Below are 14,943 nucleotides of genomic sequence, written 5' to 3'. Positions count from 1 at the left end.
TGCTGAAGGGGCATGGAAATAAAATCCTGCTACAAAATCTAAATTATTAAAAATTAATACAGGGTAAATTTTGGGCATTAAATGCTGAAGTTATTCAGCTAATGGAAGCATCATATATAATCAAAACCTTATTAGCCCTAACCCGACTGGCGAGTGAACAGTGGAGTACGTACACACACACACACACACACACACACACACACACACACACACAATATGTGGTATATATATATGTTCTAAAATTCTATAATACTCTATACACTGCAAAACTAAGATAAATTAAATACTTTAGAAATTAAAATGGTATATATTGTGACTTTTAAACAGGACAGGTTGCAAAGTAGAGAATTCAAAACAGCTATATAAAAATTTGCTTACCTTCGTACAAGTAACCTGTCCATAGAATATTTGGTAATTTTCATAAAATGCAAATAAAATTTTAAATACCTTGATTTACACTGCATGACAATATTTATAACTTTCATATCACTGGGCTAATAAATGCAATGGAAAAGCTGCCAAATATTCCTTTATATTAGAAAAATATGGAACTTACAGTCAAGGTTGTTTAATAAAAGAGCGCTCATAAACCCAAGGAAATATTTCAGCATTAAAATGTTGATTATCACGGCAGGGACAAACAATTATTACGTATTTTATTCCAAAATATCACTATATTAATAAAATTATCATAACAGTGTCAATCCAGGCTATTTCATAAATGATACTATGAAGATGTTTACAGGTAAGTCTCAAAGTAAGATACTCCGTTCCTTAGGAAAATCTGCTCTTTAGGTTAAATCTAAATTTCAAGAAAATCGAAATCTTTCTAATTAAATCCACATATATTCAAAGGGATTAGGTTTGAAAAATATTGCTCAAAAATTTTATTTTTCCATTTTCTAGAAAATTCTAGGTATCATTCAAATTTTCATCATTATTAATATAATAACAAAGAGCCATATTAAACACTAAGGGCTAAAGGTTCCCATTCAATCATTTATAGCTTTCAAGTATAGCACTGCTTCCTTTGAATCTAATAATGTCAATTCTGAAGATAAAACAACACAGTCATATTCGTCCACTAGGAATACTTACTTAGATGGACTTCAGGAGGATTAAAGGGTAGGAGATATAAAAAAATTTATCACACTGCTAAATGAAAAGTTATTTTATCTCAAAGTAGCTTTTCTTTCTTTATTTTTTTTTATAACACATAAGGCTTAGTAGAAAAAACAATGGATTATGAGAGATTCCAATTTTCCTTTATTATTGTATATTAGAGTAGACTAATTACTACAACAAACAACTCCAAAATTTCAGTAATTTAAAACAATAAACGTTGATTTCTCACTCACAGTATAGTCCAGTGTGGGTGTTCCTGGTTGGTTCTCCTCCAGTCAGCAACAGGAGAACCCATACTCCTTCCATCCTGCAGCTCAATCTTCCTCCACATCCTGGGAGTCTTCCTCTCTAGGCAGTTGATAAGGAAAGAAAATAGAAGAGGTTTCTATTCTAAGCAGGGTTTTATGGACTAAGCCTGGAAAGAGTAACATTCCTGCCTACAAATTGGCCTTCACTCAGCCACATGGCCACACCTAACTGCAAGGGAAACTGCCTAACCACGTGTACAGGATATATATGTGTGAGAGTGTGTGTGTGTGTGTGTGTGTGTGTGTGTGTATATATACATATACACACACACACACACATATATATATTATAAAATTGTTCTAAAATTCTGTAGTACTCGCATATACTGCAAAACTAAATTAAATACTTCAGAATTTAAAATTGTATTTATTATGACTGTTTTTAAACAGGAGGGTAAAGCCCAGGAGGTAAAAAGATAATTTTCCAAAGAGAAAGTGAAATATAATATTCGAGACCCTAATTCTAAATTCCATAAAATTAAAAAGCTGTTAATCCTTAGAAAAGTCACTTATGCCTCTCCAAGTCACTTAAGTCATCTGCAATTCAGTGAATCGAGCTGGAAAATTCCCAAGGTTGCTTCCAGATCTAATCTTGTAAGTAAAGCAATTTACTGCAATTATGGTCAACCCAGATACTGGGAGCATTAAAGGAATAATTTGATAATAATATATAATAATTTTATCACATTTTCTAATTAGTGATAACAGGAATTCTACTTACTGATTCACCATCATTGGACACATTGTTAAAAGTTACAATTTATCCAAATCCTCCAGCAAAAAGATAGGGGAAAAAATATCATGATCCTGTCATCCTGGAAATGTTTGAGGTTTATGGTTACTGCAAGATTTATCCTGAGAACTTTGGGTGCTCTTAAAAATTCACCAGGAAGAATCAAGCCCCTTGGTTTAGAAGGAGACAAATTTTGTTTCTTTTCTTTTTTGCTAGTCATCTTTTCCCTCTACTTTGCTTTTCCTTTACTCTTAATGGCCTGTCTCTCCCAGTCTTTCCTGGTTTACAATTATCCTAGGCAAGTTGATTTCTGAGGTAGCAAAGGGCTCTTTTTTGCTTAGCTGAAGTATAAGGAGAAATTATTATGTTACTGTTTGTAGAGGAAATGAGCTGCCCACAGACACTCTTGGTTTATGTAACTATAAGCTTTAAAACTTGCTAACAGGAGGAAAACAGAGAGTTAGTAGGACTTGCAAATGTAAACACCTAATTTCAAAGCTCTTTTTTGTGTAGCAGCAAAGAAAGCATAATTAATAGCAATGTACACTTAACAACAGGACACCTGGACTGATTGTTTTCCCCATTCTCTGCACATGTGCAACATTTATTGACACCGGAGAAACTCACACATTGGGAAAGAATGACTCAGTTGCAGAAAATTTTTGTCAAGTTAAAAACTATCATTTGAAATCTGCCTTCATTTTCAGTGAAGCTTACTTTTTTACAAGCTGCAATTTCTCATCTGTTCTCTTTATTTTCAAAGATTTCCAAAAGAAAATCTTTGACTGATAGTAAAAAGTAAATTAAAACTTATATTTTAATATCTATCATTCTTACAAAATATCTCAGTTTTTAAAAATCTTTAAATTTAAAATCTTCAATTTGCACATATTAGACTGTTCATGCATTATTTAAAATCTACAAACAACAAATACTGGAGGGGGTGTGGAGGAAAGGGAACCCTCCTACACTGTTGGTGGAAACATAAATTGGTGGAAAACAGTATGGAGGTTCCTCAAAAAACGAAAAATAAAGTTGCCATATGATCCAGCAATCCCACTCCTGGGCATACATCCACACAAAACTATAATTCAAAAAGACACATGCACCCCTATGTTCACAGCAGCACTATTCACAATAGCCAAGACATGGAAACAACCTAAATGTCCACCAACAGATGAATGGATAAAGAAGATGTGGTACATACATACAATGGAATACTACTCAGCCATAAAAAAGAATGAAATAATGCCATTTGCAGCAACATGGAGGGACCTAGAGATTATCATACTAAGTGAAGTAAGTCAGAAAGAGAAAGACAAATACCATATGATATCACTTATATGTGAAATCTAAAATATGACACAAATGAACTTATCTACAAAACAGAAACAAACTCACAGACATAGAGAACACACTAGTGGTTGCCAGGACGAGGGGGTTGTGGGGAGAGATGGACTGGGAGTTTGGAATTAGCAGGCACAAACTATTACACTTGATCTTAGCCAAAAGGCCGAGAAGCGATAGGCACAAACTATTATATATAGAATGGATAAACAGCAAGGTCCTACTGTACAGCACAGGGAACTATATTCAATATCCTGTGATAAACCACAGCGGAAAAGAGTATGAAAAAAATGTGTGTATATATATACATATATATATATATGTATAACTGAATCACTTTGCTGTACAGCAGAAATTAACACAACATTGTAAATCAACTATACTTCAATAAAATACATTTTTTAAAAAATGGACATAGATTGCTCATGAAAGACAAGTCCAATTCTAAATTATCAAATTATTACCATCACAAAATGAAAACCTGATATTTTGGTGTCCAACCAAAAACAGTCAAAAATTCCCACTATTTTAAATAATAATAATTATAATATTTATAATTACAGTAATAATATTTTAAAGCTAAATTTTTTCTAGATTGCTTCACAAATGAGTCATTCAATAATGTACCAGAAATGTTATATATCTGTATATTTATATTTAAAATATAATTTAAAAGTTTAAATATGTATATTTAAAATTATATCACAACATTTCTTCTTGGGGCTCTAATAATTTCCTCTGAGAAAGTATCTCCGTTGAAAGTTCAATTCTTATCCTTGCATACACACTCTGCTCACTCACCCACTTCCTTACTCATCTTCAAGATGGAGGGCAGAAGCCACAAAAGAACCCCATTTCTACTGGCTCTGAGTGGGGAGCTCTAGAGGGAGGCCATGCTCTAGCACACACCCTCCTGAGTAGAGAGCCCTGTGAAAGCCTGAATGCCATGCCCTGAACATCAAGCCAAGAGCACAATGCCTTAAACAAGCAGATCAAGCTGCCACACACTTCAGCCACTTGCTAAAAAACAAAGACTAGTGTAGGCTCTTGGGCACGAGTTTTCCTGTCCTGCTGTGTGATGGCTTAGCAAAGCTACCCTGCCAGCAGTTACTTAAGCTGCCAGCAGTTGAAAAAGAAATGGGATGGAGAGAGAGTTTTCTTCTGTCCTGGCCTTACTGGGATACTGTTAATACCTTTCTGGAAGCAAACTAGAGGATTAAATACCTTCACTAAATTTTTTGATCCAGAATTTAAAGCAATATATCTTCAACAAGATATTCAGAGACACCACAAGGAAAGCTATTTGGATGTTAGGAAGTGTTATGGGCTGAATCACGTCCCCCCGCAAAATTCACATGCTGAAGTCCTAACCCCAGGCTGTAGATTGTGACTGTATTTGCACATAGGGTCTTTAAAGAGGTAATTAAGTTAAATTAGGTCTTTAAGTGGGATTTAATCCAATATGACTGGTGTTCTTATAAGAAGAGGAGATTAGAATACAGACACACCCAGAGGGAAACCCATGTGAAGACACAGAAGAAGGTACCTGGCCATCTACAAGCCAAGGAGAGAGGCCTAAGAAGAACTCAACCCTGCAGACACCTGGATCTCAGACTTCTGGCTCTGGAACTAGGAGAAAATTAATTTCTGTTATTTAAGCCACCCAGTCTGTGAAACTTTGTTAGGACAGCCCTAGCAAACTCATACAGGAACTAACAGCTTACAAAAGGCAGTAAAGTCAGATCAAGACCTTAGATCTGAGGTCTAGAACAGCTCCCTTCTTCGGCACCTCACTCCACACAAATCCAGGTACAGCTACTTACTTTTTTGGTCTGGACAGGCCATCCCAGGATTGGTTCCAGCAATAAACGTATTCTAGCATATTCCACGTTCCAGCAATGAACAATGAAGCAAGGACCAAGCTGGAGAAAACATTCTTCTACTCAATATAAAGGATCTTTACTTTCTTTTGGAGGACCAGAACCTGGTACCTAAACAGCTTGAGTTCTTAATCCACGTCTCTGAATTCCAGACCTGCTGCCTGCATTGCCACTGTTGGCCTTTCATAGTAGCATCCAGGCCTCAGCACCCAGACCTGCTGCACCCTCAGAATCCACTGCTACATAATCCATGGCTACTTCCATCTAAGTGCTGGCTCCGGGTTTGGCATCACAATCATATTCTTTCCCTTCTAGTTCCTCAGACCTGGGAAGGACAGCGTTGTGGACAATATAAGTTCTTTCCCTCAGCCATTCAGAAATTTGTCCCACACCAAATTTAAATTGTAAATTAAAACTGGAATGCCTTTGAGGACAGATGCTTCTTTAGAGGTCCTTTGACCTGAATAGTTCAGCATTTGTATTGTTTTACTCCACTGTCTATTCAGAATCCTAATCATAGCCCATAAGAAAGAATGTGACTTTAATATTGGACTTTGCTGGTGTGCTTGAGTGTGCACTAGTTATCTTTCTTTAAATCATAGCCATATGGTAAATTTTCTGTTTTGTTATGGCTCCCTTTCATTGGTGGGCATGCAGTGGGCATTTCTTGGAAATGGCCAATTTTTATTAAAATGTTTCTAGAAGAAAATTTTTTTTTAAAATTGTAAATTAAAAAATTGATCATAGGGGCCATTTGAAGTCACTGAGGAATGAAGCAAGCAATCAACAATTGAAATTCAGTTTCTCGGTTTCAAATCAACTCCTTATTGCTGTTAATATTCGTCTAAAACTTGTTTACAATATACTCTACCAGTAATAATATAAATTGCTGTTTGTTAAATGATTTTTCTTTGTTGGAAACTTCAAATCTATTATTTTTCCTTATTGGTTGTTGACAACTTTTAGTTGTCAGGGAAAAAATCATTCCTATAACTAAATTTGGATTTTTATAATATTCTTTTATGCTATTTTCAGAAAAATGATATAACTATAGACACTTCTACTTTTTATTCAATGTTCAAGCCTTGTTAGAAGGAAAAGTTGTAGGAAAGGAATAAATTCCTTTTAAAACTTCACATAACTTTCCTTTTGGTCTGTTTCAAATAGTAATAGACCTAGTTAAAGCAGGAAGTTCAGGGTGATGGCAGGCTTTATGAAGAATGGTATCTTGCATGAACAAAGAAAATTTAAAGAAATTCTTAAATAGCTGAATCCATCTCAAATGGCTCTTGTGATCTGGAGGGAAGGAAAGCTTTGCTAGGAGGAAGTTGAGAAAGTTTTCTTTTTTTTTTTTTTCAATTCCAAAAGGCTTTGCCATGTATTGGAAGAAGAAAAATATACAGTTTGTCTAGTTTGTCATGTTATTTATAGACAATACTTAAATCTAGATATTTTAATTAATTTTTTAAAGTAAAATTGCTCATCAGTGTCTGTTCATAAGATAACTACATTAGACTTAAGAATTTGATTTTTAAGATCAAGTTTAAAATGACAGCTCAGAAAACAGGATTTTTATTTTCATCTTAAAGCAAGCTCAGTTTAGAGGTGTCTGTTTACAAACTTTCTTCACTTAATTGGTTTTCTTAATATGAAATAGGATTCCCAGAACTAATTAAAAAGTTCATTCTAATGAATATTCAAGACCAAAATATGTTATCTTTGCAGTACAGTATATAGATTTTTAAATCATCCATAAAGGTAATCATATTTTTTTATATTCTTAAAGTCATGTATTGTTATTGAGACCAAATGGGTTGTTTGCTTCCTCTCAGGCCATGATTGAAGAAGCCATCACCAGGGCGGACTCTTTCTCAGTTATGTACACACCATTTGCAACAAAAATCAGAGCTGATAAAATAGAAGAAGTAAAAGAGGTTTTCATAAAAACTCATCCTGCATATGTGGAATATATCTACACAGGTAAGATTCAATATCTTCAAAGTATCAGCTAACAACTTATTTCCTTAAAAAACAAATACAGGCATGTTTCTGCTTTTTTGTTGATTATTTCAGTTTTAGCGATTTTTTTTAATCTGATGAGCTGAAATGGAAAGTTATTTTAAGGTTTTAAGTAGAGCTAGCCCTATAGGTCTAGCATAATATTCCTTGTGCCATCATGTTTCTTTTTTTAAGACGAGAGGTAAAACCGAGAAACTCTAAGATAATAAAAACTGAAAGAACAACCTGTAGTAAAATGTCCCCTTTCCCCATATACTTCATCAGTAAACTAGGTGATTATAGTATTTTCCTGAATGTGGATTTTTTCTCCAATCCCTGCTATTTTTACTTTCCTTCCTCCAACTATCTCACACCTCAAACGTCCCTCTTTTTTTATGTTCTCGGGCCACTGGTATCCAAGTGAGATCTGGATAGCCAGCCAAGTGTACACAGAGAACACAACACTATTGGTGTCCTTTTTTCCTCTTTTTGTCTTTGGAAGCCACTTGCTTTCATTCATTCATTCCAAATACTTTTTACTATCTACCATGTTCCAAGTGTTATTCTGAATTAAGACAAGAATTTTCTTGTACTAAATTGAGCCAATCTCTAATGGAGATGGAGATTTCCAGTTATCTAAGATACTAAGAGTTGTCAAAAGCTTTTGTTGTTTCTGTTTTACTGTCTTTAAATCACTGAGTCAAAACAATATTAAAGAGTATTTTGGGGCTTCCCTGGTGGCGCAGTGGTTGGGAGTCCGCCTGCCGATGCAGGGGACATGGGTTTCTGCCCCGGTCTGGGAGGATCCCACATGCCGTGGAGCGGCTGGGCCCGTGAGCCGTGGCCACTGAACCTGCATGTCCGGAGCCTGTGCTCTGCAACGGGAGAGGCCACAGCAGTGAGAGACCCGCGTACCGCAAAAAAAAAAAAAAAAAAAAAAAACAAAGAGTATTTTGTTATTTTCAAAATAAATAAATTAACAATCAGCAATGACTACCATATTAAGCAAAACCTCTAAATACACACATCTAGTATCACATCCTCCTGTTAAGGCCCCTGCATTCCTTTTGTCAGGCTTTTGGGGCCAAGTCACTGATTTATATGATTAATAATATACTCCACTAGTGATCACGTTTAAGGTACCAGGCACTCTACATTCATTATCTCTTGTTACTCCCATAACTTAAGAAGTGAGTAAGATGATTCTCATTTAGAAATGAGAAAACAGCTACCAGAGAAAACAGTTTTTCCAAAGATACACAGCAAATCAGAAAATCAGTGGCTGCAGGCCTTGGATCTGAACCCATATCCTCGCATTGAACCACACTATTTCCATCTGATAGAAGCCGAGGTGTGACGGAAGCATTAAATTTAGGTCCTATGGAATCCTTATTTCTTCCACAATGCTTCAAGCTCTTCAGAAGAAATATATTTTAAAAATATAACTAGGGATGATTAAATAGTGAATCCCTAAGGAACAATGAAAATTTAAAGGCAGAGAAAGGGAAGAAAAGAAATCACATGCGTGCTATAATGAACACTGATGCTGATTTACTTAGTTCCAGCATTTTATAAGGAAGTAGATAAAAATGTTTCAGAACTCACAATTTTTACTAATTGTTATAAATCATTTTGTTATGGATATCTTCAAGGGTTTTGCGGGGGGGGGGGCAGAGAGGGGAATCAATACCACACAAAAGTTATGTCAATCTAGTATCATGGAAAATTAATCCAATTCAGCTATTTCCATATCTACTCTCAGATCCACTGGTAATAAAGAGAGATTCATTGAAGAGACTACCAGTTTGCCAATTTCTCTACTGGTAGAATAAATTTAGTTATATTTAACCTACTTCCCAGAGAAGTCATGAAGATTAATTAAGACTTAGGAAGCACTGTTGCCACTGAGGGTTTAAAAACAACAATAACATTAATGAGCCAGATTCACATCTCATGTAACTCCATCAAACCTGTTATCAAGACGAATTATGATCTGTTGGCAAGATGATTCATGCTAAAGGATCTTATACTTTGGAAGAGAAGATAATTATAAGTTACTGATGATTGTTTCTATCATTATATAATTACTAATTGCTGGAGTGTGGCAGTGCTATATGAGAACAGAGAGAAGACAGTTTCTGGAGGAGAAGGGGAGGTAGTGAAGGCAATCTCGAATTTTAAATTTCATTAGGAGTGGTGAGGTCCTTCGCTCTACAGAATGGGTACTTTGAACTAACAGGCTATTACACTGATGACATTATTTGCCTCTGTTGCAAATGATTAAAGGGTCACTCCAAAGCCATTGCTGGAACGACAGTGAAACCACTATTACGAACTATATGTGCAAGTCTTAGAGGCATCTCTTCTTTTCCCCCCAGGTAATTCCAAGGTGAGGAAGGGGGCGGGTCAAGTGTGATCTTTAGCTTCTGGATATTTCTCACAGGAGGTGCAGAGTGGTGATTTGGGCAGGCATCAGTAGCCAAAGGCAGCAGCTAGAAAGTGAGTTACACAAAGAGAGATAGGGCCTAGGAGGGTAGTGCCCTTGTTTTGTTGGCATGTCCCAAATACCAGGATACTCCTTTTATCTGCCTTCTATTTAAGAAGCTTCTGTGTTGCCAAAAATGTATTCAGTTATTTATTTCAACAAAGAGTCATGCAGCAGGCGTGACTGGACAATCACACAGCAAACGTGTGCAAACACGAGGCTTTTTTTTTTAACCTACACATATTCATCTTTGGTCTGTCCAGAGCCAAAAATATATTCTATCCCACCCCAAAGGACTCAATCCCACCCAATCATTTCTAAAATTTAGTCTGTCTTCAGTAACTATCTAATCAAATTCACCAGCTTTTTTCCCCTTTCCACGGGACTTTCTTCTCCTACTAGTCTGGTTTCAACTTTCTCAGAGCTCGAGCCTACCCAAGGGTCCAAAGAAGCCCATGGGCATGTGAGGAAAGAGTCCTCTTGGAAGTCTTGTGCAGGCTGGCACAGCTGCTGATTATATGGCTAGTGCAACTTGAGACAGCTCTGTTGGCTTGAGCAGGACTTGACGGGCTCATTTATGTGACACATTAGGTCACCCAAGGGCACTATATGAGTTTCCCATGCTACCTCCTGGTGTAAATGCTTCTTTACATGTACACTAACCACCCCTACCTCACAAGTTGGACCAGACTAGATTCTAAGATTCCCTCTCCCTGCCAGAATGTGGAGTTCTAGATCTTACTCTAGAAATCCCTTCTACTCCACTGGAGACTGGAAGTCATTTTAGTCCTCTCTCCAACTTGCTATGTTATTCTGCCATTTCTCTTCTCCCTTTCTCCATGCTTCAGAATCCCAATATCCTCAGGACAAGAAGAGGATCTACAATGGAGATGGGTGGTATATTCAGTTATTCATTTAGTCATCAAACATTTATTGAGCAGGCACTATACTAGGTAGTGCTAGAATACACCTGCTTCTAAGAAAGAATATGACTCTAGTAATTTATACTTCAGGGTGAAAATTGGACTATATTTTTCCTCTCTTCTAGAGAATACTTCACTTAAAACCTAAGCTCTAATTGTGGAGTGGAAGGCTGAGTCTAATTAAAAGAATGATAGAGGAGAAAACAGATGAAGGAGCAGTTTGGGAATAGAAGTCCTTGCCACCGAAAGTGGCAAAGACTGGCTAGTTGTTTACCAAACTATTCTCTTTCCCCACCACCACCCATGCATGTAACTAGAATACATTTCCAGCCTCCTTTACAGTTCAGTGGGCTTGTGACTCAGTAACAGCCAATGTAATGTGGACAGAAATAAACTGGGAGTATGACACTCCCAGGCCTGGCCCATAAACCTCTGCCATGCAGAACTCGCTTTCACTAGCCACTGACTCAGTAACTAGGACTGTGGAACTAAAGAAGCTACGAGGCAAAAGAAGCTTGGATCCCTGAATGACCATGTGGAAGGCAACCCACTGAATACCCACACAAACGAAAACCAAAATTCTCTTGCTTTAGATCCCTCAGATTTGGAGGCTCTTTGTTAAATCAGGTAGCTTTACTCTAACTAATATACTGCCTTACATCAGTGAAGTAGGCGGCTTCCTACTCCATCTGCAGTGTACACAATAAAATTCATGCGAACTCAGGGGAGGATGGATAAACATTCCTCCATGTGCAGTCAAATTCATCCTCAGAAACACTCGGAGTTTGTGTACGTTCCCTTCTACCTCCCGTTCACTCATCCTTCCTTGGACAACTACAGGTAAATGTTCTCATACATATGTGTTTGTACCCACTCACAGAAAAGGAACATTTGAGGAGAGACACAGATTCCCCATGGGAGACAGAACACAATTACGTAGTTTTCATTGCAGCTAGAGAAATTGAGGCCATAAATAAGAATTACAGAAATCATCTAAATAAACAATCAACAGATGAAGGTCAGAAAATCTGTACCTTGAAGATCTTGGATGAAAAGCCTACCTATCAAAGTTCTGCTGGATAAGTAGGTATTATCATTAAAACCTGGAGACTAATACATTCAGTTCTCCCAGCAGAGACTGGCAGACAACCCTCCAACACAGAAACTCTGCCCAACTCCAGGTCACCTTCATCAAGCCTAGATAGTATTGAGTTCATTACTCCTTGGTCATGTGACAGTGCCATGAGCCCAGTAATAGCTGGCAGAGGTGGTGGTGATGAGCAGGAAGAATATTCATGATAGAGATCCCCCAGGCAGTGTATTCTTTCTAGCTAGCCCCTAATTCAGAGTCATCCTTATCATGGATTTCCACATGAAAAATAGATGTAAAGGGAAAAAACTATAAAAATGAATTCATTTTGAAATGTATAGAGATCTAAGTATTTTTAATATTTTTACTGAATGGACCAACTAAATTAGTGATTTATTATGAGAAAAACCCACTTCACCCTCAGTGGCAGGCACTAGGACTATACTGCCTTTATAACTTCTACAAGACTGATGAGGGAGGGTTAAAATTCAAATCTACCTTGTAGGACAAGCAGGCTTACATATCCTCAGGAACTCACTGTGCATTCTTTGCTATTTTGGGGATGTGGTAAGACCCACCAAAATCTTAAAGCCATATTATAATAGAGCTATACTGTATTATGTTTCACAGAGGAAAAAATTACTGAAGTTGTAGCAGTGTAGCTATCCATTTTTCTTATTTAAGGAAAAATCCAGTTTGATTCATGCAGAGTAGTCAGGGTATATAAAACAAATAATAATTCACCAGCCCCAGAATTATTATGTTTTCATTTATAAAGATTTTGCTTGAGATTTTAATTCATATATTCCAATGAAATAACACAATTCTTGTACAGTTCTTATTCTTGCATGATTGTGTTTTAATAATAAAGTAATACAATAAGCATATCCTGTCTCCACTTGACGAAAATATCAAGATTTATTTGCTAAATAAAATAAATATTCAGTAATGGATCTGTGCTTAGTAATGTTTAATAGAAAAGTTTTCTGGATCAGATATCAATTACTTTAACACTTAGGTAGATAGAGTCATATTTTGTCTCTCCAGTGCAATTTAACTCCCAAGAGTAAATATGTATGTTCAGAATAATAATATACTGTTTTAAAACAGACCTTTAAAAATTGCTTTTCACGGGCTTCCCTGGTGGCACAGTGGTTGAGAGTCCGCCTGCCGATGCAGGGGACACGGGTTCGTGCCCCGGCCCGGGAGGATCCCACATGCCGCGGAGCGGCTGGGCCCGTGAGCCATGGCCGCTGAGCCTGCGCTCCGCAATGGGAGAGGCCACAACAGTGAGAGGCCCGCGTACCGCAAAAAAAAAAAATTGCTTTTCACTGAAATTTATAACCTTGTTCTTGTTCAGTCATCATTTACCAGTAAGGATAATACATTCTATGCTCTCTAAAATATAAAGTTAAAATTTCTCATTTTATTCTTTCTTCTTTAAAATGTTATAATTTTACCATGATCAAGAGTTTCCAAGATTAGACTATTTTCCTCTTTCTAACTCACTTTATCAAATGGAAAAGTTTATAGAATTAAAGAGCCTACATCCCCAATATCATTATGAAAGTGTTACGGCTAGGTTGGTTATAAAGATGACAAATCATCTCATGTTTGTAGCACAGAATTCTTTTTAGAAACAGAGAATCATTCCCAAAGAAAAGAAATTCCTCATATATGGGGCTAAATTCTCTGTTCTTAAAATATTAAAACGTTGGTCTTCCCAATGGGAAGTGTGGTGTTCTGGCACTGTTCTATCTAATCAAAGTAAGACGTCTCAGCGAGCAGCTCACTTGTCCTTTGCAGTAGCAGGTTATAACACCATTTGCCTCTGGTCTCCCTCATCTACTGTCTCTTACCATCTATGATTGCATTCTTCCTTTTAATTGCATAACTCTCCTTTAATTTCATTTTAGCTATAACAGGTAACAATAACCAAGGGACTGTACTATTTTACTTTCTTCTTGTTAGTCTGTACTTCTTAATGCATCCAGTGAACCAACTTCCCAGGAGTTGGATTCATCTCTACGATCGGTAACTTGTACCTTTAGTAACTCATCACAGTACAGCTGCAGCTCCACACCATGGGTGGCCACCCAGGAATCAAAGATTCCTCACCCTCCACCCTGTTATCCTTTCTCTTCCCAAACCACATGTTTCCATGAGCCAGGACCATTCTAGCAAATCTCACTTCTGACTCTGATTCTGGGATTTTCTTTTCCTCACAACACTGCTGACACCAAATTTGTGGGTTTTCCACACCACTTCTCCAGCTCTCAGCCATCAACTGCTGTTTTAACAATTCAGTTCACCTTTGGTACTCACTATCCAGAGTTAGCACAGACGTCACAGATTAAGGGCTCGATCCTACCAGACTGCCCCACCACCACTTCAGATGTCAGTCACAGGTCCCAGGCCTCCTGTACTTCTGACCAACCAGCCATAAGTTGGGGGTTTCTAATGACCCCCAATTTAGGTTCTATAATTTTCTAGGATGACTCATAGAACTCAGGAAGTGCTTTACTTACTATTACTGGTTTATTATAAAGGATACAACTCAAGTACAGCCAAATGGAAGAGACACATAGGGCAAAATAAGGTGGGGTGTGGGTGTGTGCTCTCACTGGTTGCATGACTCTCCCAGCACCTCACTGTACTTCACTAACCCAGAAACTCTCCAAACCCCATCATCTCGGGGGGTTTATGGCGGTTTCATTATGATTGACTAAATCACTGGCCACTGGTGATTAACTCAATCTCCAGCCTGCCTCTCCTCCCCAGAGCTTGGGGAATGGGGTTGAAAGTTCCAGGTTTCTAATTAAGCCTTGGTTTTTCTTGAGACCAGCCCCCATCCTGACAGAAGCTATCTAGGGGCCTGCCAAGAGTTACCTCATTAGAACAAAAGACACTCCTACCATCCTCTATCACTTAGGAAATTCCAAGTGTTATAGAAGCTCTGTGCCAGGAACTGGGAAGAAAGACCAACTATTTTTCTATGATACCACACCATCTCTCACACATCGGAGATAATGTCCTTGTGTTTTTTACTCTTGG

The 14,943-nt window shown here is 37.3% G+C and overlaps 1 protein-coding gene across 1 annotated transcript in view; it reads left to right on the top strand.

The window, feature by feature from the left end:
* The window catches only part of SPATA16 (spermatogenesis associated 16), a 222,107-nt gene that overhangs the window by 148,057 nt on the left and 59,107 nt on the right, over positions 1–14,943 (top strand). The window contains exon 5 of the mRNA XM_067737145.1: positions 7,226–7,373. Coding sequence (XP_067593246.1) covers positions 7,226–7,373 — 148 coding nt within the window. The remainder of the gene's footprint in view (positions 1–7,225; positions 7,374–14,943) is intronic.

This window comes from Pseudorca crassidens, chromosome 5, assembly GCF_039906515.1.
Source record: "Pseudorca crassidens isolate mPseCra1 chromosome 5, mPseCra1.hap1, whole genome shotgun sequence".
NCBI lineage: Eukaryota > Metazoa > Chordata > Mammalia > Artiodactyla > Delphinidae > Pseudorca > Pseudorca crassidens.
Note: the sequence above shows the minus strand (reverse complement) of the source record. Positions and strands in the feature narration are given on the sequence as shown.